The 24,097-nt window shown below is 42.2% G+C and overlaps 1 protein-coding gene across 2 annotated transcripts in view; it reads left to right on the top strand.

The window, feature by feature from the left end:
* Nucleotides 1-16,744, top strand: part of LOC307264252 (triple functional domain protein) — a 74,545-nt gene extending 57,801 nt beyond the window's left edge. Inside the window, exons 35-63 of one of the 2 annotated variants that reach the window (XM_080045596.1) lie at nt 111-140; nt 766-908; nt 1,018-1,117; nt 1,231-1,474; nt 1,678-1,785; nt 2,052-2,245; nt 2,387-2,557; nt 5,263-5,358; nt 5,746-5,894; nt 6,007-6,073; nt 6,304-6,407; nt 6,512-6,581; nt 6,840-6,929; nt 7,041-7,133; nt 7,354-7,404; nt 7,521-7,598; nt 7,815-8,009; nt 8,712-8,892; nt 9,024-9,284; nt 9,373-9,881; nt 10,756-11,003; nt 11,263-11,398; nt 11,522-11,549; nt 11,683-11,845; nt 12,412-12,533; nt 12,628-12,706; nt 13,252-13,452; nt 13,565-13,703; nt 14,175-16,744. In XM_080045596.1, the coding sequence (XP_079901722.1) occupies nt 111-140; nt 766-908; nt 1,018-1,117; nt 1,231-1,474; nt 1,678-1,785; nt 2,052-2,245; nt 2,387-2,557; nt 5,263-5,358; nt 5,746-5,894; nt 6,007-6,073; nt 6,304-6,407; nt 6,512-6,581; nt 6,840-6,929; nt 7,041-7,133; nt 7,354-7,404; nt 7,521-7,598; nt 7,815-8,009; nt 8,712-8,892; nt 9,024-9,284; nt 9,373-9,881; nt 10,756-11,003; nt 11,263-11,398; nt 11,522-11,549; nt 11,683-11,845; nt 12,412-12,533; nt 12,628-12,706; nt 13,252-13,452; nt 13,565-13,703; nt 14,175-14,723 (4,599 nt within the window). In that variant the 3' untranslated portion in view covers nt 14,724-16,744. The remainder of the gene's footprint in view (nt 1-110; nt 141-765; nt 909-1,017; nt 1,118-1,230; nt 1,475-1,677; nt 1,786-2,051; nt 2,246-2,386; nt 2,558-5,262; nt 5,359-5,745; nt 5,895-6,006; nt 6,074-6,303; nt 6,408-6,511; nt 6,582-6,839; nt 6,930-7,040; nt 7,134-7,353; nt 7,405-7,520; nt 7,599-7,814; nt 8,010-8,711; nt 8,893-9,023; nt 9,285-9,372; nt 9,882-10,755; nt 11,004-11,262; nt 11,399-11,521; nt 11,550-11,682; nt 11,846-12,411; nt 12,534-12,627; nt 12,707-13,251; nt 13,453-13,564; nt 13,704-14,174) is intronic. The other variant, XM_080045597.1, reaches the window with a different exon arrangement.
* The last annotated feature ends 7,353 nt before the right edge of the window (nt 16,745-24,097 follow it).

The raw sequence follows: 24,097 nt of genomic DNA on the forward strand, positions 1-24,097 counted from the left end.
ACGTTTTTTTTCTATCGTGTCAAACCATTTTGTCAGCATAAAAAATTGTCATGTACATCTTTCGAAAATCAAATCAGTGAAATTCTCTATTTTATATTTTAAATTCAAAGCTAAGTCAGGGATCCAAACACGGAGCCATGGTGAGTACAAACTATCCCACAACACAGCCCTCTGCCACTTCTCACAAGTCTGAAACACAATCTCTACATCCTTATCCACTTCTTATCCTTGCCTTTACAACAATAGCGTTAGAACACTCCCTCAGTACATTTAGACCATAGACAAAAATCACTTTAATTCAGTGCCATAAAATATTCTCAGAGCAGTGATTCCCAAGTAGCTGTACATAAAGCTGCCTAAGGTGACATGGAAATATTGTGTCGTAGCTAAACTAATCTGAAGGAATAAAAACATCCAAATATTGAGTGTTGTGTAACACATGTATACATTGTTGAACTACGTAGCTAGATTAATAGCTAAAATTAATGAAATAACTGATTAAAGAAAACGTGAATTAACTATTGAAATAGTTGAAGGTAACTTATTTCATACACCTGCAGTGATGGTGTCAAGGGAGCAGTAGTACAGTACAGTAAATGACAGTAAATTAAATGGACATAAAAAAGGCCTGAAGTTGATAAGAGATTACAAGAGGTACATTCAGACTTGTGTGAGACACACAGTGTGAAACAAGAATTCCACCGGAAGTTCACTTCCTTACAACTCTAAACTTCTTGAACTTGTTCCATTATTGACCAATCCTAGTCGTCGAGCATTGAGAACAAGCAGGACTGGATCAAGCACATCAGGGAGGTGATTCAGGAGCGTACCATTCACCTGAGAGGGGCCCTCAAAGAGCCCATTCATATTCCCAAATCAACCACAGCCAAGCACCACAAGGGCCGAAGGTAAACACGTGACACCTGCTATTTCAGATGATCTCAGGGAACAGTGATAAGTTTCTAGCAAATGGCTTTCAGAAAGAAAATGTACTGATCATGAGTGTGTGTCCATCAGGGACGGAGAGGACCTGGACAGTCAGGGTGAAGGCAGCAGCCAACCAGACACCATCTCTCTGGCATCCCGCACGTCACAGAACACACTGGACAGCGACAAGGTGAGCGCACGCACGCACACACACACACACACACACACACACACACACGCACACAAATTAATTCCGTCCTAAGCAAACTAGTCAATAATAATTCTTCTCATTCCCCCCCCCAGCTGTCGGGCGGCTGCGAGCTGACTGTGGTGATTCATGACTTCATGGCCAGCAACAGTAACGAGCTGACGGTGCGTCGCGGTCAGACGGTGGAGGTTCTGGAGCGCTGCCATGAGAGGCCAGACTGGTGCCTGGTCCGGACCACAGACCGCTCCCCCGCCATGGAGGGACTGGTGCCCTGCGCCATGCTCTGCATCGCCCACTCCAGGTCCTCTATGGAGATGGAGGGCATCTTCAACCACAAAGGTACTGTGTGTGTGTCTGTGTGTGTGTGTGTGTGTGTGTGTGTGTGTGTGTGTGTGTGTGTGTGTCTGTGTGTGAGAGAAAGACACTGGTCAGTTATGTGTTTGTCTTTGATGGAGGAAACAATATGTGTTCTGTATTTGAGGGACATCACACACTGTGGATGAAGCATATTTAAACTATACCATCCCTCTGTTTGTTCACAGACACTCTGTCAGTGTGCAGCAATGACTCCATCATGCCGGGCTCGTCCGCTACGCTCCAGCCCGGGCACGGCATCAGTTCCCACACCTCACCAGGGCCTAAACGACCAGGTAGGGTTCATCAGTGCAACACTATCTGTTGTGTCTGCTCTCGAAAATCTCATACAAATATAGCCAGCACCATCAGATAGTGTACAAAAAATGTAAAGAAGAGAGCAATATTAAAGAGGTTACACTACTTCTTGAGTAGGCTCACTTAAAATGTTTCGCACCAAGTATTGATGGTACTCTGTGTTTTACATATAAAGTATTAACATGCCATGTAGATTAAATCTTCAGAATAACATGGCTGAAACTGACTTTGGTGTGTTTCCTAGGTAACACCCTGCGGAAGTGGCTCACTAGCCCCGTGCGGCGGCTAAGCAGCGGCAAGGCAGACGGCCATGTGAAGAAGCTGGCCCACAAGCACAAGAAGAGCCGCGAGGTGAGGAAGAGCGGGGAGATGACCATGGGCTCACAGAAGGACTCGGACGACAGCGCAGCCACACCTCAGGACGAGACTGTGGAGGAGGTGGGTGGAGGCACTACACTGTGCTCCTCTCTCTCTCTCTCTCTCTCTCTCTCTCTCTCTCTCTCTCTCTCTCTCTCTCTCTCTCTCTCCGTTTAGCAGTTCTGTAGAATATCGTGATGTAATCTCTATTGTGTGTTGCAGAGGGTTCGTAACGAGGGCTTGTCCAGCGGCACGTTGTCCAAGTCCAGTTCTTCGGGCATGCAGAGCTGTGGAGAGGAGGAGGGAGAAGAGGGCCCTGACTCGGTGCCTCTGCCGCCCCCTATGGCCATCCAGCAGCACAGCCTGCTGCAGCCAGACTCACAGGATGACAAGGTGAGGAGAGGGAGGGCAGAGTGGGGAGAGAAGAGACAGGCAGACTGACAGGCAAAGATAATGAGCATTAGGAGAAGCAGAAGGCGACATTGGGATTGGGAGAAATGATGATTTGCGACGGGGATTTCACCTTTGACTTAACATTTCCTGGTGTTACAAAATTGCTTCACACTTCACATTATGCTCAAGCTTTTAGGTCTAACAAAAGAACATATTTCTTTTCATTTTGAAATAGGCCTGGGAGAATCTAGATAGTGCCTACTACTAGATGCTATCAGGGATGTATCTGAATATGGAAACAAGAGGGTTAGACTTTGTGGAAGTCCATATTGAAATTGGACAATAAGAACAGCTCAGTAGTACAAGAGTCAACAGAGAAAGCAGCTGGACAGATTTGATATCCTATGAGTAGGAATTCTTATCAAATCAGTCAATGAAACAAATGGACATGTGGTCCAAGATTGAAGTAGGTTGACTGTAAGGGTTCATTTCCATTAGACCATACATCATGTATATTTTCAAGGACATTGACACAGGGTAAAACTTCAGCTAATTGAAGCACTGTCTATGACCATCGACTGAAATACTACTTATATTGGTTCTCTTTTCTCTCATTGTTATGCTTTTTAGTTTTTGAAGGTTTTCTCTCATTCCAGTCTCCTACTCCCCCCCCCCCTCCTCTCCCCTCCTGAAAAATTAGCATTAGCATTTTTCTGACACTATTTTAAGTGACTCCTTAGTTTCTGTTATGCATAACATTTTATCTTGGCATGTTGCATCATATTCTCTCCTCTCTTCTAAAGCAGAGAGCAATGCAAAGTTTCAGGCGCACCAAGTCTCTCCACTTCGACTAAAAGCGGAGACTCCTCTGACACTAATTTCTGTTTCTCTTTTGTTTTGTTTCCTGGTTGTATCGTTTGCCATGCTGTAGCATTACCTTGATTTATGTCCTGTCTTTGCTTTGTCTCAGTTTCCATACCTGTCCATTTGAAAAGGCCCTGCTCTTCCCCCTCCGCCTTTTACCTCAGACAATTCTTCAAATCTCTTCTTTTTTCCCCCAACCCCCAACTCTTCAGCTTTAAATGCTACTTTCTCAAGGCTTTTTTCTTTGGTTTCTACAGTAGTTTATAGATTGAAAGGAAATGAAGCTAGCAGATTTTTTAGACTCACATTTAACACTTTTTTCTCTGTCTCCTAAGTCACTCTTCCTAGTTTTTGTACTTTTCTGAACTCTTAAACATTCCTGAATTTCAGTACATATAGTGAATACTTTACTTCTGTCCCTTTTTTTAGTTCCACTCATTTTTACTTGTACTTTCTGCCCTTTTTCTACAACACACCACGTTAATACAGAGTCATCTGGCTGATGTGCAAGGGCACTATGGGAAAATGTAGATAAAGAGAGGATGCATGTAGCTCTTCCTCTAAATGGAGGGCAATGTGGAGGTTGTCTCTGTCTGTGATAGTGCAGATGCCTGATTTGCGTCAATTTCTAAACATTTTTCTAAAGCCTTGAGCCTGTTGGAATAACACAGGGAAGCAGCTTTTTATTGCATGCGTATCATTGGTAGGTTGGGAAAAGTTCGATTTTAAAAGAAACAAGTCGATGTCGATATAAATACAGAGAGGAAAGTTGGTCCGATTCCCTGGCAGCTCCCCTGGATAATAATCTCAAAATGAACTCACACTGAGGTGAAAATTCAAACGCCCCGTGTTCCCATCATCCCCCTCCCTCCCCCGCCCTGCCCGCTCGTCCTCATCTCCCTTTTACCCTCTGTGCGTTAACCTCATTTCCCATGCGAGTAATTGGCATCTCTAAACGCTGGCGAGGCCAGACCCAGAAAACCTAATTGGGGAAAGTCTTGAAGCACAGCACAGCAAGGGTGAGAGTCTCCTCAACTATATATATATATACATATACACACACATAAAGCTCTTTCATTCTCGCTCTGTTAGCATCCTTTCTTTCTTTCAAAAGCTGTTCATCGTCTCCCAAAGAAACAACAGAAACATTTTCCATTCAAATTTTTTCTTTCTCCAACCTTCTCCCTATCAGCATTTTCTGACAATTTCTTTTTATTCCCATTTCTTCATTTTTGCTCACCTCACTTACAGCTTCATCTTTTTACCTTTTCATCAACAGTTCTATTTTTTAAATTCCATATACTTTTCACTTTTTCTTTGAACCTTTTCTATGTAAACCCCTTTGCATTGGGGTTTCACTTGTGAAAACATCTGTTTGGGTCTCTTCAGATTACAGCATTGACATTAAACCAACATTCTCACTAAGTCATTGCTCACTCAAATAACTAATAACTACAAGAAAACATTCGTATGATAAAACTAACAAATAAAAAAGATAAACAAAAACTAATCTTGGAATTGATCTTAAGCAAAAATGTAAGCCTGACTTCATCAAGCTTTTTGATTTATGGAACATTCAAACTTGTAGGTTAACATATACTAAGTTCATGAGCCTTGTCTGTTTTAGAGATGATGGAATTTCTCTTTCTGTTAAATAGCAATTTTTATCAATCCTATCAAACTATAACCAGGTTACTTTAAAGACCACTATATTTCCAGTTGTTTTGACACCAGCCAAAGAGCAGCTTAGCGGTTAGCAGAAATAGCTGTCAGACTGTATTATCATGTTCTAATTCTCTCCTTTTCTCCCGCAATCCTCTCATCTCTGTATTTCTGCCCAGTCCTCTTCTCGTCTGTCCGTCCGTCCGTCTAGTTCAGAGACGCCCAGTGCCGCTGAGTTGGTGAGCGCCATCGAGGAGCTGGTCAAAAGCAAGATGGTAGGATGGGTAGAGGGGAAAAAAGAACAACACACCAGGCTTGCTGTATCACTTCTTACATGGAGTTATTTCACCATGGCCATTTTTCTCAATGAAAGTTTGAGTTGAGTTTTACATCAACTTTCCACTTCAGAGCTATTCGCCGCAGTTGAATTAAGCATTTTAAAAAGCATTAAGATTTCCAAACTGCGTGCTGCTATGGTGAGAAATCAGCCTGTGAAGATGCTGAACATGTACCCATTTCACTTTGAATGAGTGAGCTTGTTTCACTGCTAACGCAAGCCATTTTAGTTGGTTTTCATGCTGCTTTTGCCCCTCAAACAGACACAAGCGTTTGACCTTTTTCTGGCACTCCGTTTGACACACTTTACCTTTGTGTTGGTGCAGGCTCTGGAGGACAGACCCAGCTCACTGTCAGTGGAACAGGGAGACAGCAGCTCTCCATCCTTCAACCCGTCTGACAACTCCCTCCTCTCCTCGTCCTCTCCCATCGAAGAGATGGACGAACGCAGGAACAGCGTCCTCAAGAAAAGACAGTATGTCCGCCGCTTCCTTCATCCGTATCACACACGTACACTTGAGGTGTTAAAGGAATTCTTTGTGACACTTTTGCTTATTACCCTAACATTCATTTCTCCTCTGCTCTAGTTACATTCTGCTGGAGTTGGTGGAGACGGAGAGAGATTATGTCAGAGACCTCGGCCTGGTGGTGGAGGTGAGTTGTAGTAGTTAGATTACATACTGTTCTGTGTGACTTCTAAACATTTTTCACATTTCTTGGTCCTCTAATAGGCTCCTCTGTATTAAGTCAGTGTGTCTTCCTGATAATAGCACAGCTCATTATTCTAAGCAACATTTTAAAATGTCACTGAAAGTATTGTGATGAATTTGCTGTGCGTCGGAGTCTCCCTGTTGTAAATGTGTGTTGATGTGTCTCCATGGCAGGGCTACATGTGTCGCATGAAGGAGGAGGGCGTCCCTGATGACATGAAGGGAAAGGACAAAATCGTGTTTGGCAACATCCACCAGATCTACGACTGGCACAAAGAGTATGTGTATAGAGATACACATATAGATAATACAAAGCCCTGCTCGTTCACATGCATTAGGTCAGGAGCTCACCTCCCTCTCTCCTGTGTCTTGTCATGTTTAGTTTCTATCTCGGGGAGTTGGAGAAATGTTTGGAGGACCCCGACAGACTGGGAACGCTCTTTCTCAAACAGGTTTGTCAACAGTGAATTTACAACCTCTTGCTTCTTTTGAACATGCTTTTATACATTTAATCATGTTGTTATTGTGCGTGTGCGTGTGTGCGTGTGTGCGTGTGCGTGTGCGTGTGTGTGTGTGTGTGTGTGTGTGTGTGTGTGTGTGTGTGTGTGTGTGTGTGTGTGTGTGTGTGTGTGTGTGTGTGTGTGTGTGTGTGTGTGTGTGTGTGTGTGTGTGTGTGTGTGTGTGCGTGCGCGTGTGTGTGTTGTATCCAGGAACGGAGGCTAAACATGTATGTAGTGTACTGTCAAAACAAGCCGAAGTCAGAGCACATCGTCTCGGAGTACATCGACACCTACTTCGAGGTATGAGCTCATTATTTTTGACGATTGTACCCTTTTGCAAAACATCCCATATTTAAAATATCAATCTAGCTATCAGTCCCTCAAGTAACTGTTTGCCCTTTAACCCTGTAGGACCTGAAGCAGAGGCTGGGACACAGGCTGCAAATCACAGACCTGCTCATCAAGCCCGTGCAGAGGATCATGAAGTACCAGCTGCTGCTCAAGGTAGGTCTGGTAAAAAAAATACACCAGAGCGCGCCAGAGCCTCTACTATGGCTCCCCTTTATTTAGTCTTGCCATTTGAACACCTGCCATCTGTATTATACTGCATGCCACTGTCATCTGCTGTCTATAAACAATGTACATCTCTGACACGTTATAATCTACGCTGATATCAAATAGTGTCAAATGTTGAGTAACAATTTTCTGTTTTAACCGTTTTAAGGATTTCCTGAAACACTCTAAAAAAGCCGGGGTGGAGTCAATGGAACTGGAGGTGAGATAATGAGATGATGCTTAATTGGAGAAAAAAATAAATCTTAATCTTAAATTCAAGACAAACATTGTTCAGTATTCACATCAACCTTTTGTGGTCACGTGTGCCTCTTCCAGAAAGCAGTGGAGGTCATGTGCATCGTGCCAAAGAGGTGTAACGACATGATGAACGTCGGCCGGCTTCAGGGCTTCGATGTAAGAAAAAGTCACGTTGAATAATTAACCAAAGCAACACGCTGTACACTCATCAACATGACACATTGGGCCACAGCATGTTGCCTTCTAAATAAAAACTTTTGTCTCACCACATTTCAATCTTCTCCCATCTGTCCTATGCCCGTCTCTCTCTCTTTCCTCCCACTCTCGATCTGTACATTTCTTCTCTGTCTCTCTCTCCCTCTCTCGCTCCAGGGTAAGATCGTGGCTCAGGGCCGCCTTCTGCTGCAGGACACGTTCATGATGTCAGACCCAGAATGCAGCAGTGTGCACGGCCGCATGAAGGAGAGGAGAGTCTTCCTCTTTGAGCAGCTGGTCATCTTCAGCGAGCCCCTCGACAAGAAGAAAGGTTTCTCCCTGCCTGGCTTCCTGTACAAAAACAGCATCAAGGTATGTCAACCACATGTATGATGTGTGTGCACTATTAACAGTCTCGAGATAAGGATGTACTGGATGTCAGTTCAAGGGATTGCAGCTCCCTCTGGTGGATAAACTTAGGCCTGTGAAAAATAATTACATTTGGGTCTTTAATGTTAACAGTGGAAGAAAAAGTCTACTGAGGAAATAGAAAGCGAGGTTGCGTTCCGAATCGCATACTTTCTACTATATAGTATGGTAGAAAATAGATTTAGGATGTCCCGATTCTTATGGCCAGATTTAGGATGGTTAGAAGTACCCGGATGTCCTACTTCATGCGGCCAAGATTGTTAGTGTTGAAAAGTGCATCCTATTTGGGCGATTCTCACCCTCAATCCAGTGCGCACGTGAAGTGACGTAACATCGACGAAGCCTCCATATGAAAACAAACGGGGATGCGACGGATATAAAAGCAAGAGGCAAGATCAAGGCGCAATGTTATGATGAAATAAGAGAGTAAAGTATGTCCCAATAGTATGCCTACTGCATCCTAACTAGATTATTTTTATCGTCGGATGTAGTATGTAGAATAGAAAAAAGAAAGAGTATGCGTTTCGGAACGCAACCCGAGTTTAGGAAATGATTGATTAAGAAATGTGAAGGTATTTTTGATTGTCACAACATCTAAGCTCAGTGTTTACTTCAAAGTGACTGATCTCTCTTTATCTTCTGTAGATAAGCTCTTTGGGTCTAGAGGAGAATGTGGAAGGCGATCCCTGTAAGTTCGTTCTCACTTCTCGGATGTCTAACAGCACCATGGAGTCCTTCGTGCTTCACTCCTCCCACCAAGGGGTGCGTGAGGTCTGGACCCTTCAGATTGGCCAAATACTCGAGAGCCAACGCAATTTTCTCAATGGTAGGCTTAAACACACACACACACACACACACACACACACACACACACACACACACACACAGCTGACAAGTTTGATTGAAGGGAATGGTAAGCTACATGACTACCCTTGTCTGTTCTGTACCTTATCACAGCTCTGACCTCGCCAATAGAGTATCAGAGGAATCATGTTGGGGCGAGCGGTAGCTCATGTGTGCCTGGCGTGGGAGCTCTGGGTGGAGGTAGTAGTGGCTCCAATGTGCCCCCTGGAGTTGCAGGCTGCCAGAGTAGTGCCATCCCTACAGGGCAGCAGGGTTGCTCTCGTCGGCCCTCCAGGATCCCCCAGCCCTCCCGCCTGCCCCAGCCCCAACGCCACCACCCTGGGGCCGACCCCGAGGGCCCCAACAAGATGTCAGGTATGGAACATCTATAAGTTTTACCATTTGTTGTTTATTCATATGAAAAATGTGACTGAGGTGTGAGTTTTGCTCACTTATGATCCAGGTTCGTCCCCTTGTCCTGTCGCTCCTCCCCTACTCTCCCCAAGGGGCAGCCCGCAGGGCAAGCGCCCCATCCAGATCCCAGAGGACCAAGCCCAGACCCCCCCTCCTGCCAGTGCTGTAGCCCCTATTCCCCGGGCCACTGTCGGGCCACTGCCCTCTACACCCACTTCCAAACCACGGCCAGGAGCCGTGTCCCCTATGGTCTGCCCCCTGGCCACTCCTGCCTTTGGCAAGGATGGCCTCCCTCCTCCCCCTCCCAGCCCGGGCCAGAAGTCCGGATCTGGATTCTGGAGCTCCATGCCGGGCTCTCCTGCCAGCCGGCCTGGCTCCTTCACCTTTCCAGGGGAAGCAGGAGAGAGTCCGGTCCGTCAAAACTCAAACCAGACCCAGACTGGCTCTGGGTCTGGGAGCCTAACCCACAGACACTCCACACACAGCAAGGAAGCCGACCGCATGAGTACGTGCTCATCGGCCAGCGAGCAGTCCGTCCAGTCCACCCAGAGTAACGGGGTAAGACTACTACCTGCTGCCGACTAACACCGAGGCAGAGGGAGGCCTAGTCTGTCCTGTCTGCCTGCTGTGGCCAGCTCTACTAATCTGTCCCTTACTACTACAACCTTCACTGCTCTTCAACATCATCTTCTCTAGCTTTAGATCATTTCTGAAGACACTATCTAGCTTAAGTTTTCACTGGCTACATGTTTTCAGGTTCAAAACCTTTCTAGTGGACCCAATCAGCTCTTCAGTGATTCCTTTTCCGGGCTGTCTCTAGATTTCTTTCCTCTGACAAAGCTTATACTAACACCTGATTTCCTCTTGGCCGTCCTTCACCTCCTGCTGTCTTCATGGTGTGAAATTTACTTTTTCTGCAACTAACCTGACGTTTGTGGTTCTGCATACAAACGTACTGGACAGAGATCCTCTCATTCAGCCTAACGCTCCTCGTCTTTGCCTGGAGCTGCAGAGCAAAGACGAGTCAAATGGAAATGTTCATCTTATTCCTGCCTTTCTTCATGCAGCTGTTTGTTTTTTCCGGGAAGAAAATAATGAATCCCTGTTTTTAAGTGTTTCTTGCTACTCACTCTAACCCTTTCTCACACACGTTTACTAAGCATACAGTAATCAAATGTCTTTTTCCAGTGTTTGTCCTCTGCTAATACCCTTTCCTCTACTTTTCGTCACTAAAAGTATATTTTGTATGTGTATGTATATGGTCATAGTGGCGATTTAAAAAACAGTCAATGAGTTAACTTTGATTTGAAAGGAATATTCCAGGGCGAAAGTGTTGTTGCAATTGTGTGTGAATTAAGATTGAACTACAATGAACCATGTGAGTTTGTACTGACGTTTGTCCACATGCTGGTGTTTCTTCCATGTGGTGCAGAGTGAAAGTAGCAGCAGCAGTAGCGTATCCACCATGTTGGTGACCCAGGACTACATGGCGGTGAAGGAGGATGAGATCAGTGTTTGTCAGGGCGAGGTGGTCCAGATCTTGGCCAGCAACCAGCAGAACATGTTCCTGGTATTCAGGGCGGCTACGGAGCAGGGCCCCGCCGCAGAGGGCTGGATCCCTGGCTTTGTGCTGGGACACACCTCGGCCATCGTCCCCGACTGCCCCGAAAGCTCCATCAAGTAAGTAATACATTCATTTGAACTGTTCTGTTGGATACATTGTTGTAGGATTTATCAGTTAAAAATATACATTTGCATTTTTTTTAAGGCAAACATCAGTCAGACATATTGGCAAATCAACAAAAAGTGAAGAGAAATTTTGCTAAGAAATGTTAGCGTTTTCTACATGTCTATCTAGGTGTGGTGCTTAAAATCCATGCTCTGACCTACTCGACTAGTTAAACAGTTTGATTTGACTGGATCTATTTTGTTATGCCAGTAGGAAGTCATCATCATCATCCTGGCACACGTCCCTACGCATCCGTAAAAAGTCTGAGAAGAAGGAGAAGGAGACCAAGCTGGAAAACGGTTACAGGAAGTCCAGAGATGGGCTGGCAAATAAAGTTTCTGTAAAGGTGAGTTAGGTCTATTTATTTATGTTTCATATCTGAGTAAACTCTTGTGCTGCTATGAAGTCATGCTTCTGCTCCACAATGCATGGTTCTCTCTGACGTGCTCTTGTTCTTTCTTTTTTTCAGCTTCTAAATCCAAACTACATCTATGATGGTAAGCGTTTTACTTACTTACCTAATTACTAAATTATCGAAATGTACAATTCGACATAACCAATTCCATATGATATTAAAAGCACAATTTAAACGGAAAAGTAGTTCATCTTTTTTTTTTTTCTTTCTTCCAGTTCCCCCAGAGTTCCTTGTGCCTCTGAGTGATGTGACATGTGACAACGGAGAGAGCGTCACCCTCAGGTGTAAGGTGTGTGGTCGACCCCGAGCTGCTGTCACCTGGAAGGGTCCCGACCAGAGCAACCTCAACAACAACGGACGCTTCAGCATCGCCTACAGGTCAGAAGAAAAAGAAAAAAAATATCTTAAGTATTGGTACAGACTGTTGTTTTGTATAATATAAGATATGAATCTGAAGCTCCACCAGACTGCAGTTTACATACAGGTGAAACTCGAAACATTAGAATATCGTGCAAAGGTTCATTTATTTTACATTAACATAAAAGGTGAAACTAAAATATTATATAGACACATCACATGCAAAGTGAGATATTTCAAGCCTTCGTTTGTTATCATTTTATTTATTTTGGCCACATTCAAAATCTCAGAAAATTTCAATATTACATAAAAATCAATAAAAAAGGGATTTTAAATACAGAAATGTCGGCCCTATATAAAGTATAATCATCGATATGTACTCAGTACTTGGTTTGGGCCCCTGTTGCATGAATTATTGCCTCAATTCCAATTCATTTTCTATGATATTCTAATAATATGAGTATCACCTGTAGTCTTTTGGATTCATTGTGCCACACTGTGCAATAGGACTATTACTCGTTTATGGTAGCACAGTTGAGTGTATTTTGAATAAGTTGAATGTTTAAATGAACATGTATTTATTCCAGTGATACGGGTGAAGCAACGCTGCGGATAATCGGCGTAGCCTCTGACGATGATGGCGTTTACACTTGTGTCGCCACAAACGAGCTGGGCAGCGTGACGTCGTCAGCCAGCCTCAGAGTGTTAGGTAGAGAACACAACATCCACTATCAGTCCCTCCATAGAGGTCATTTCACTATGCTGGTACTCGGTGAGAACAATGATTGTTTTGTCATTCTCAGATGTGTCCACTGACGGGATCAGAGTGAGCTGGAAGGACAACTTTGAAGCTCACTACACTGAAGTGGTTGAACTGGGCAGGTAATACATGCACCTTAATATCTATGTGGTAGATATAGAGGTTTAAACACTGAATGAATCTATTAATCTTTTGTTATAGATTGAATATTTCAAAATGGTGCACTGTGCAGTTTCAGGGGAAGGGGTTTTGTTTACATTTACAGAGCCTGCAGTTAGTTTCCAATAAATATTAACTCGACTACATGATATTCTCATTCATTCATCATAAATCAAATAAATGTATTTTGGGGCAATCGGAACCAAATGTAATGACTAGAATATGTAAAGCAAACTGCTGCCCTTGCTGTTGTTAACATTGAAACGGTAACTTTTCAGGTAGCTTTCTAACTTCAGTGTTTTAGGGTTCCAATATTCTTGTGAAGAAAGTTTTTTTTTATTCAATTATGAGAAGATGCCTTAACTGGAAAATGTTCACTTCTCTGACAGACAAACAGTTACATAGTGCAGCTTCAACGTTTTCTTCCTGATAAAGATTGGATTCATGGATGTCCAAATCGGCATTTATAAAAGTGGTTATGATCTGACCTCCTCTTTCTTCTGCCCAGGGGTCGTTTCTCTGTTGTCAAGCGGTGTGACCAGCGGGGCACCAAACGAACCGTGGCCGTCAAACACGTCAACAAGAAGCTGATGAGGAGGGACCGGGTGACTCAGGAACTCAATCTGCTCCAGAGGCTCCAACACCCCCACATAGTCAGCTTGATAGACACGTATGAGACCCCCAGCAGCTTCGCCATCGTCCTAGAGATGTGCGTACAGACCCCCCCTCGAAAAGAGAAGAAAGCATGAAGAGTTTAAGCATGTAACGTTAAGCCTTGTATTTCTTCCCTTTTTAAATATTTTGTGATGGTTGTGTTCCAGGCCAGACCAAGGGCGTCTGCTGGACTACATTGTAAGCTGGGGGAATCTGACGGAGGAAAAAGTGGCCTGCTATCTACGGGATGTTTTAGAAGCTTTACACTACCTGCACAACTGCCGGATTGTACATTTGGATGTAAAAGTAAGTACTTTCACCCTTATGTTTTTAGCACTGTCCTCGATATTACATATAGTGGAAAAGAAAACTGTTACTGAGCAAAATGTGTAAAAGTCTTTGACATAACAACCATTTATGTACAGACAAGAACAGTTAAATCATTCACAACCAGAGTTGTCAGGTTTTTCACCTAAGCAAGAGCCTAAAATCACATGCTGCTATGAACATTATAAATGGAACACTTGTCTATCCATACTCATTGCATGTTTCTACCTCTCATGGCTTTTGCACGTTGCTTACGTATTTCCAGCTTTACATTGAAGTTAGATCCTCTTTATCCCTTTTGAATACTGCAGGTCAAACAGACTGTTTCACCTGCAACAACAAATGACTTAACTCAGAACATAAGACTAAGAAACTTCAATGTCAGACTGTAGTAATGACTATGAATCCAGTCAACAAGACTAATGGTCTCACTGTAATGTCTTTTCCCAGCCTGAGAACCTGCTGGTGGCCCACAGCTCCAGCGGCCAGCCGACGGTCAAACTCACAGACTTTGGTGATGCGGTCCAGCTCAACAGTGCCCACTACGTCCACCCTCTGCTGGGCAGCCCAGAGTTCGCCTCCCCTGAGTTGGTCCTAGAAGAGCCGGTGTCGCTGACCTCAGACCTGTGGAGCCTGGGCGTGGTGAGCTACGTGCTGCTGAGCGGAGCCTCCCCCTTCCTGGACGAGAGCGCAGAGGAGACGTGTCTGAACATCTGCCGGCTGGACTTCAGCTTCCCCAGGGATTACTTCCAGGGCGTCAGCCAGGAGGCCCGGGACTTCATCTGCCTGCTGCTGAGGACCGACCCGCTGCGGAGGCCTCCAGCCGGGCTCTGCCTCCAGGAGCCCTGGCTGCAGGCTGACGGCAGGGCTCCAGCAGACGGCTGCCTGGACACCTCACGCCTCATCTCCTTCATAGACCGCAGGAAACATCAGACCGACGCCCGGGCCATCGGAGGAGTCAGGAGCTTCATCCAAAGTCGCCTTCAGCCCAGAGTTTAAAAGAATCAATCCCTTCTGCCTTCAATCTGATCAAAGCAGGAAGTGCCGAGTCTGTAAAGGTTGCCAGGTCCTCTGGAATAGAGCAATGAATGCTGATCTTATCCTCTTTCACAGAATGCTGATTCACTAAAAAGTCCAGTAGTCCTTTCACCAATTAACATGAGACCTTGTTGAGGTCTTAAGCTAATCAGAGCCCTGGAGAACAGAGTTCCCGCCAAACACGTAAATAAATGGATGCCCATGTCTACTGCTGCTTGCTGATGTCAACTCGAAACAGATTTTGTAGTTAAGTGAACGAAAAATAAAAAAAAACAAAAACATTATGAAGTTATTTATTTTCCTTTGCAAGAGTTAAAGCTGATCAGAGGAGCCAATTGATCGAGCCTTGACACCACTGCACAGATGCAGAGCTTTCAGGAGAAAGTGATGCTAACACAGCTAGTGAGAGCGCTGAGAGCAGAGAGCCCTCCCTGTTGTTACCAGAGGGACACAGACATTGTGTTTCTGCTCTTTTACACTAAAGCTGTAACTCAAGACTTTTGAGAGGCAGCCCTTTCTTAAAGAAACAATGTATACAAAGGAAAAGTACTGTTTAACTTTTCTGAGACAAAAATGATACTTAGAACATGCTCATCAGCTGACAGTTGCTGTGCCACTTTGGACTCTGTTGACACCTGGAGACAGTGACTGAGATTCATGACTTTGAGACATTTCTACGTCCGCTCAGAGCTTTTTGATGGCTGCGCTTATATAATGTACCTAATCTAAGATACCATGATGACCACGACGCAAGTAACAATGCTGCACTGTCCAATCTAAGAAGAAACAATAGACATCCATCGTTTGCTTTTCCTAGAACAAAACTTGTGTTGCGCAGATATGAGATGTTTAAGCCTTACCATGTATATAGACATCTGCCTTCTTTCCTCTCACATTCACAGTGGACTCCTGCTTTGGGACGGCAGGTAGGGTGACAGTCCAGCCTCTGTGGCAGCAGTGATTGCCAATCAGATGGGAGTGAATGTGGAGGCAGAGGAAGACAAATTACTGTAAAAATGCACTCATTGTATGTTATGTTTGATTATCATGTGCAATGTTGCGGCTTTAACATTTTATGCAACTATTTATGAAGACATCTGTTGTATCTGTAATAAATCTAGAGAAAAGCATGTACTTGGTACTGCAAGCACTGCTGGTAGTTTGTGTTTATTTGAGTTTTGCCACTGCCAGGCCAGGCCAGGTTTAGAGGTCACAATCTACAATCATTATGGTTTGATCAAAAATAATTGAACACTTTTTGTACTGTATGCCTCTGTAGTATTGGTACACCAAAGTTGCTCTAGCTTTATAGTACTTAATAAAAGCAGTTTTGTTGTGATTATGTTTCACTTGAGTTAGGTCTGATCTAATACCATGTGAAAGGATTGTTTACACTAGTTAAACACTATGTGGGAGGAACACAGTTTAGTCTCCTGTGCTCTACGTTTCATTTCAACAGTTGAATGGGAGATTTTTTTCTACATCATTTACTTTATGGTGTATTACTTTTTCTAATGATACTTGCTGCCAAAATATTTCTTCCGTAAATTCCTGTTCCTTGTAAAAAGAAACTCACCTTAAATGGCAACTAACCAATGGTTTTTGGTTTGATTCGTTTACTTTCCTGAAATTTTAAAACCAAGATAGCCATGCTATAACCACTTAACCTGAAAATGAATCTTATTTAGGGTTAGGATGTGTCGCGTTCAAACTGATTCTACCAGGAATCTACATGGTGGTATTCTGTTACCTTGTTATTTATTTGAAAGGGTTGCACAGTCCTTAAAAAAAACAGGAAACTTGGACTGGATACCTCAGTTTAGGGTTTTTTCATTGTTTGTCATGTTTGTTTTCAGTTTCATTTGTTTTATGTTTGCCATTTGTTATTTTTTATCTTTGCATGTATATTTCTTTGTACAGATCATACATATTTTCTCTTGTAAATATTCTGATTTTGCCATCAGTCATTTGAAAATTAAAACATAATGAACACATGTACTCCGTTTTACATTTTGTTTCTATATGTTTTGTTTTATTATAATTTGAACATGTTCCGTACATTTTACAGCACTACGGTGGAAAATTAGCATAAGCATTCATTTGAGTTATGACAAGCAGATATAAGCCATGTTTGGTGACTGCTTGGTATACTGAAGGATATGTGATTGGTAAATGTAGCATGTAGGTTTTTTTTTATTATTTAACTATCATAAAAGCAGACGAGCTGGTTTTCATCGAGACAAATCTCTGGCATGACAATAAATCAGCCCATCAGCTGATCTGAGTCAGCTGTAGATGAGATTAGATTAGTCACTCGCACCTATAATTTGAGCCTAACCGATACTGGATTTTTTGAGGACACTATCAAAAAGATTTGCGTTAAACTATTTATTATTGACAAATTGGTTTATTAGATCAATAAATATCTTCCAATTACAGTTTTTCTCAGTCGCTTTGGTGCTTTTCTCACATCACTATTAACATTTGCACAGCAGTTAGTGCATTTCTCAAAACAATTAGTGCAAACTGCAAAACCTAGTGGATAACCTGCAAAAGTACGTCACTTGCTCAAAATGGATAGTCTATTCCTCAAAAGCAATTATTCATGTCAATGAAACTGCTAGTGTCATCAAAATGAGAAGTCTTGACACCATCGTTTATGAACAAGATAGTCAAATGGCTTTGTCATGTTTTCATTATGACAGTTTATTCTCTCAGTGTTTTCCAATGCAAAAAAAGGTCAGAACTCGGTGACACTACCTGAAAATGCTCAAGACAGCACTATACTGTACACTACTTGTACAACCATTTGAAAACTACAGTAAAGTTACACATTGCTGTAGTTAGGGGAGTAAGTGAGTACAAGACACTGAATATGTATGTTTCACATTTTTACTGTATATGCTCTTTGCAATTCTACAGCATTGTGCAAAAGAAAAATACACTTCAGTCACTTATTTAGAACAAACATAAAAAAATGTAATTACGCCTAGTGACCAGTGTGGTTGTAGTAATGATTGATGGCCACAGGAGGGCGCCTGCACTCACGCTCTGAATAGGATTTAACTGATTGAGAACTATTGGACTGACTCCGTAAATGTCCGTGGGTTTAGTAACTCATTGTGGCCACATGAAGGCGTCTGGCTTTATATGCAGTTGTAGTTACGGTATGTGGCCACAGGGGGGCGACAACGTCCGTGCTTTGAATAGGATACCTTCTCTTCTGCTTTTTGGACTCGATCTGAAATTTTGCTTGGATGTTATTTAAAGTAACGTTGTTCCAAGAGAGTAATGTATACTGCTTGCTTATGAAGAAGTTAGTGACAATAGTTCTTCTTGCCACACTTAACCTGATTAGTATTCAACTGCTTACTACAAACCTTCTTTGAATGTCCATGCTATATAAACCATTAGCTTAAGCTAGTGAAGCTAATAACATGTAGCCTACCTTCCTCCTTCTAAAATTGTCTCTGACGCGTGCTCTGCCGAAATAAAGGTAGCGGTCTGTCCGCTTTCATTCACAGATATTAACCGGTTAGTACATTGATGCTTTGAAACCATCACTGTTCCAAAATATTGTTTGTATATAATAAAGCCTAGAGACCAGTGTCGTTGTAGGAATTATGTATGGCCAGAGGGGGGCGCCAGGAGTCATGCTCTCAATGGGATTTAATGATTAAGAACAATTTGGCTGACTCATTAAAAAAAAATGTAGGTGTAGTAGGCCTACCTAATTGTGGCCACGGAGGGGCAGTATAGAGGCATAGTCAAAAAGGGATTTATGTCTCAGACATAAATTACTGTGCCGTCTGCATACCCTTCCAGATCCATAATAATAATAATTGTATTTAATAAACTTGTATTTGTATTTTAACTGTTTATTCTTGAGATTTTGATATGTAAACTTTGTAATTACTTAAAATTAAACTGCACACTTACACTTGTTTTTTTTAGAAAGAATCTGAATTTAAATATCACAATCTCAAGAATAAACAGTTAAAATACAAATACAAGTTTATTAAATACAATTGTTATTATTATTATTATTTGTATGGATCTGGAAGGGTATGCAGACGGCACAGTAATTTATGTCTGAGACATAAATCCCTTTTTGACTATGCCTGTATACTGCCCCTCCGTGGCCAAAATGAGGTACTACACCTACATATTTTTTATTAATTTTTTTAATGAGTCGGTCAAATTGTTCTTAATCATTAAATCCCATTGAGAGCGTGACTCCTGGCGCCCCCCTGTGGTCATACATAATTCCTACAACGACACTGGTCTCTATGCGTTATTAGATACAAACAATATTTTGGAACAGTGATGGTTGTGTTACTGAACTCGCATTGTAAAAATGCATTTACCGTTTCAAAGCATCAATGTACTAACCGGTTAATATCTGTGAATGAAAGCGGACAAACCGCTACCTTTATTTCGGCAGAGTACGCGTTAGAGACTATTTTAGAAGGAAGAAGGTAGGCTACATGTAAATAGCTTCACTAGCTTAAGCTAATGGTTTATAGCATGGACATTTAAAGAAGGTTTGTAGAAGGCAGGTTAAGTGTGGCAAGAACTATTGTCACTAACTTCTTCATAAGCAAGCAGCATTACTCTCTTGGAACAACGTTACTTTAAATAACATCAAAGCGAAACTTCAGATCGAGTCCAAAAAGCAGAAGAGAAGTTAATTCGGTATCCTATTCAAAGCACGGACGTTGTCGCCCCCCTGTGGCCACATACCATAACTACAACCGAATATAAAGCCAGACGCAATCACATCATAGATAGTATAATAAATCACATACAAGAAATACTCCCGGTCAAACCTTTCAAAATAAAACACTATAAAACTAGACACATTTACATACAAGCAATATTTCCGATAGATAGGCTAACACATTTTTTCACCTGCAATCGGCAAGATACACCTACAGTATAGTCTCTCTTTAGTGTCTAAAGCAACTGCTGACACTCCTCTCTCTGTGTGTGTGTGTGTGTGTGTGTGTGTGTGTGTGTGTGTGTGTGTGTGTGTGTGTGTGTGTGTGTGTGTGAGAGAGAGAGAGAAAGGTTGTAAACGTGCATTTACTGCAATTTGAGCTATTTGTACATTGTGCACAAAATGCCTTGAATATTCTGACTGTAGGGACAATCATCGAACAATAAGAATAAAAAATATAATAAAAACTAAAGATGTCTAAAATTAAGATCATTATTATATTTTTATTTACATACACTTGATAAAGACAAACGTAATAAAAATAAACACTTTTTAATTTCTCTTTAATTAATCTCTATGAAAAAATGAAGGAAAAATGAAAGATAACATTTATAAATTATATTATATGTATATTTGCCAGATGTTTAAGAACTGTTTATTGTCTATTTTCAGTGAGAGGAACTTGTTTCAATAAGACATAAAACTCTTTATAATGACGCCTCTTTACTGGCCTCATGTGGCCACAATGAGATACTACACCCATGGACGGAGTCAGTCCAAAAGTTCTCAATCAGTTAAATCCTATTCAGAGCGTGAGTGCAGGCGCCCTCCTGTGGCCATCAATCATTACTACAACCACACTGGTCGCTAGGCGTAATTACATAAAAGCAACATGTTTGGTTGAAAAAAAGTTTTGTGGTTGTTACTAAACTTGCGTTGTAAAAATGTATCACCGTTTCATAGCATCAATGCACTAAATCAGTTATTATCTGAGAATGAAAGCGGACAAAACACCACCTTTATTTCGACAGCAAACAACAAAAAACCTTGTGTTATTAGGAGGAGTATTGTGTTAGCTTCACTAGCTTAAGCTAACGGTTTGTAACAGTTGGCTAATAATCAGGTTTAGTGGAGCAAGAACTATTGCCACTAACTTCTTCATGAGCATTAATTACTCTCTTGAAGTAACGTTACTTTAAATAACATCCAAGGGAAACGTCAGTCCGCATTGTATGTATAGTTTGTATGGAGTAACATCTCATTATGCATACATTAGACCAGCAGATGCAAGGGCCCCCAAATGACTGTTCGCCTGGAGCCCCCAAATGGCTAAGTTCGCCACTGGGTGAGTAATAATTAGGCTGGAGATTGTACAGGTGTGCTGAAAATGGCGGCGTTTAAATGGACCGCACTCTGTGTGACAGCTACAGCGGTAGGCTACGTCGCGTGCGGTATAGTCCACGCGGTAGATTCCTGTTACTCAAGCCTAGCCCTATCAATTTCATGCCTGTTTTTATACCTTTTTTCTGTGTAGGCTTTCTTCTATGCTTTCTTCACGGAAGACACATAAGCGGGAAAATAAACATGTGTAATAAACAACATTACTGTTCGCCATGTCCCATTCATATGAGCCAGTTCTTTTTTTGTATCAGACCTTTTCTTTTACCTTACCTACCATTAAGTCAACACCCCTCAGTTTTTTCTTGTGCTCCCTAGGAGGGGCCAACCTATTCACTAAACTATGATAGGAAGGTAAAGCTAGCTCCAACCCAAGCAGTTGACCTAAAAGGCTGCCAATGCAACATGTCAGCCATGTTTCTGTAGAACTAGAACTATTTATTTTGATACTTTTATCACTAATAATATAGGCTAGTATGAGGCCTACTCAAGGTGGATTTGTAATAGGCTACATAACTTTTACTTCAAACCATTTTTCTTCAGCTTATCTGAATCTAAATCTGCAGAGAACTATAGGCTAACACTTTAACTCTTTTAAATCAAGACAGCCTTAGGCTACTGCAGGGCACTAAAAATAATTCCATTTAGGATATGTGTTTGCAAGTTTAGTTTTCTACATGTCCTTACCTTACATATCCTCAACACATGCAGAGGATTTACATAATGCAGCATAATACTGCCTTGTTTGTCAAGAGTAAAAGTCAGCGAGCTTAAAATTCTGATATTATTTGTGACCAATCCAAAATGATCCAAAATGTAATGGAGGTTAGCAGAAGGTCAAGACAGTGAAGATAATACAAACCTGAACCGACCCACACATGACTGTGAGTCATACCCAAGAACGAAATAGAATAACACAGCACCAGGCCAGCCACTTTTGGTTTATAGCAATGTTGTCTTTTATTCTAATTTCCAATAAACAGAGAATATATCAGTCCCTTATTTGTACAAAAATACCTGAACAGGATACAAGGTAGACCCAGGAGCTTACAGACAGAATGAAGCAAAGCACAGTGGGGTGGGGTGAATCTGAAAGAATGATTACGGTTCATTTGCTCTTTTTCTTTCCCTGAAATGTTCTTCAGCTTATGACGACTTCAACCCAAAGATAAAACCCAACAATACTGAGTGAGTTTCTACCAATGTCGATGGGTGTACGATGTTGACCTGATATTAGGATTTTAGTTCCAGTAATGTGTCTCAGTTCCAGCTAACTGTGAATGAACGCAGAGGGTGGACGGATGGCAACTAAGGACTTCATACTTTTCATAAACAAGAGGCACCTGCTGCAAGAATAGGCTTGGATAGGAAAAGTCATTTTAAAAGACAAAACATTATGCACCTTTAAAATAAGAGTAAATGGACATAATGAAATGCACAACCCTCTTGAGCTACAGCGTATAATTGCACTACTTGCAGTGAAAGGTTTATAAAAGCTGCTAAGAATATCCCCAAGGGCCCAGGGTGAAGTGTGTGTGTGTGTGTGTGTGTGTGTGTGTGTGTGTGTGTGTGTGTGTGTGTGTGTGTGTGTGTGTGTGTGTGTGTGTGTGTGTGCGTGTGTGCTACTCTCAACAATTACTACTGGTATATATGTGTGCAAGGTCCATAGTCCCAACATTTCCTTTCTTGAAGCTGAAAGTGGAATCAGACGTGACTTACAGAGAGGGGATATTCAAAAGATGTGGTTTTAAAACAAAATGGCATCAGAATTGGATGCTGGTAGAGTTAAAGACTCCATCAGCCTGTCAGCTTATACACACAACTGATGTTCAGGGATTTGACACACGTCAAAAATCCAGTTTGATCTCTTTAAAAGCAAAAAAAACAGCTTAATTTAATACTGTATATAATGTGGTATATTTTTTATATTTATAAAAAGGTAATTTTGTGGTAAACCAAAGAAAATACACAATAATGTCAATACATACAATCAAATAATGGCAAAAAAAGGACAAAATATATCATTCTTCATTTTACACGGAGTTATGAGCAAAAGCATAACACCCCATACATAGTGATCTGTGACCTAGGTACAGTGTTAGATCTACATCTTCTCCAAAGCTTCACATACTTAGAAAAAAAAATTATACTGTATACTGGTATATTCATATGCTTGGGCTTTTGTATAGGATTGCATTGTAGCACAGTGATTAAAAACAAATGTAGGGAGGAGAGGACGGTGGTCTGTCCCTGCTGACCCGTAGCAATGTGGCTTTCGCGTCCCTCTCAGACAGATATGAAAAGACCTCGACAACTGAGGCCTGGGGGATGCTGGGATACCTCCAGCTAAAAACTCCTGACGCCAAAATTCTCGGCTAAGCTCGACTTCACGTAAACCGACAAGCAAACCTCTTGTACGGTCTCTAAAAGGCAAGTTATGATAACCAGCAGACGTAGCAATCCTGAAAACAACAGTCTGGCCATCCACACACGCACACACATACATACACACACGTTTACCACAGGGTCATAGCTTACAGGCTGGACACAGGTGGGAAAGGGGGGTTGGGGGTTCAAGCATTATCCAATCCCTGGGGAGAGTTTGCCCTGGCTGACTAGAAAGGCCTGATTGGTTGAGCGCAGAGCTGGTGAGTCTGTCATGTGATTGGTCAAATGGTGGCAGCAGTGGCTTCAATGACAGTACTTAGAGAGAGTTTAGTTAGCCTGGCAGGGTGTGTGACAGCTTCGTGCTAACCCTGGTTCAGTGTGAATCTGGCACAGGCTGCAGGGGGAAGTGTAGGTGAGGGCAGGAGGGGTGCAGGGCGAGGCTAAGCAGGTGTTATGTCACATGCTCTCAGCTTTTCATTCACTGGTCACACGACAGCAGAGAGGGCAGGAAAAGACAAAAGGACCTGGAAATGTCTCCTCTTAGCTCCTTTCCTACAAATATGATCCTCGCTTTTCTTGTCATTTTCTATTAAAGTGTCACTGTCTACTTTTTTGGTGGAACAAATTTTCCTAGTGTTTCTGCCGTTTCTCCTTCTCACTTCATTCCCCAGAATGCTTTCCAACCAGCAGATATAGGCATAGGCATTCTTCAATTAAATATTGGCCCATTCCCATAATAATGTATTAGCAGTTAAAGAGGCTGCACCTTATAATTGTTGATGAGTTTTTCCATTTTGGTGACTAATCGATAAATTGGTTGTACCTAAAA

The sequence above is a fragment of the Ammodytes marinus genome (assembly GCF_949987685.1).
Source record: "Ammodytes marinus genome assembly, chromosome: 17".
Taxonomy (NCBI): domain Eukaryota; kingdom Metazoa; phylum Chordata; class Actinopteri; order Uranoscopiformes; family Ammodytidae; genus Ammodytes; species Ammodytes marinus.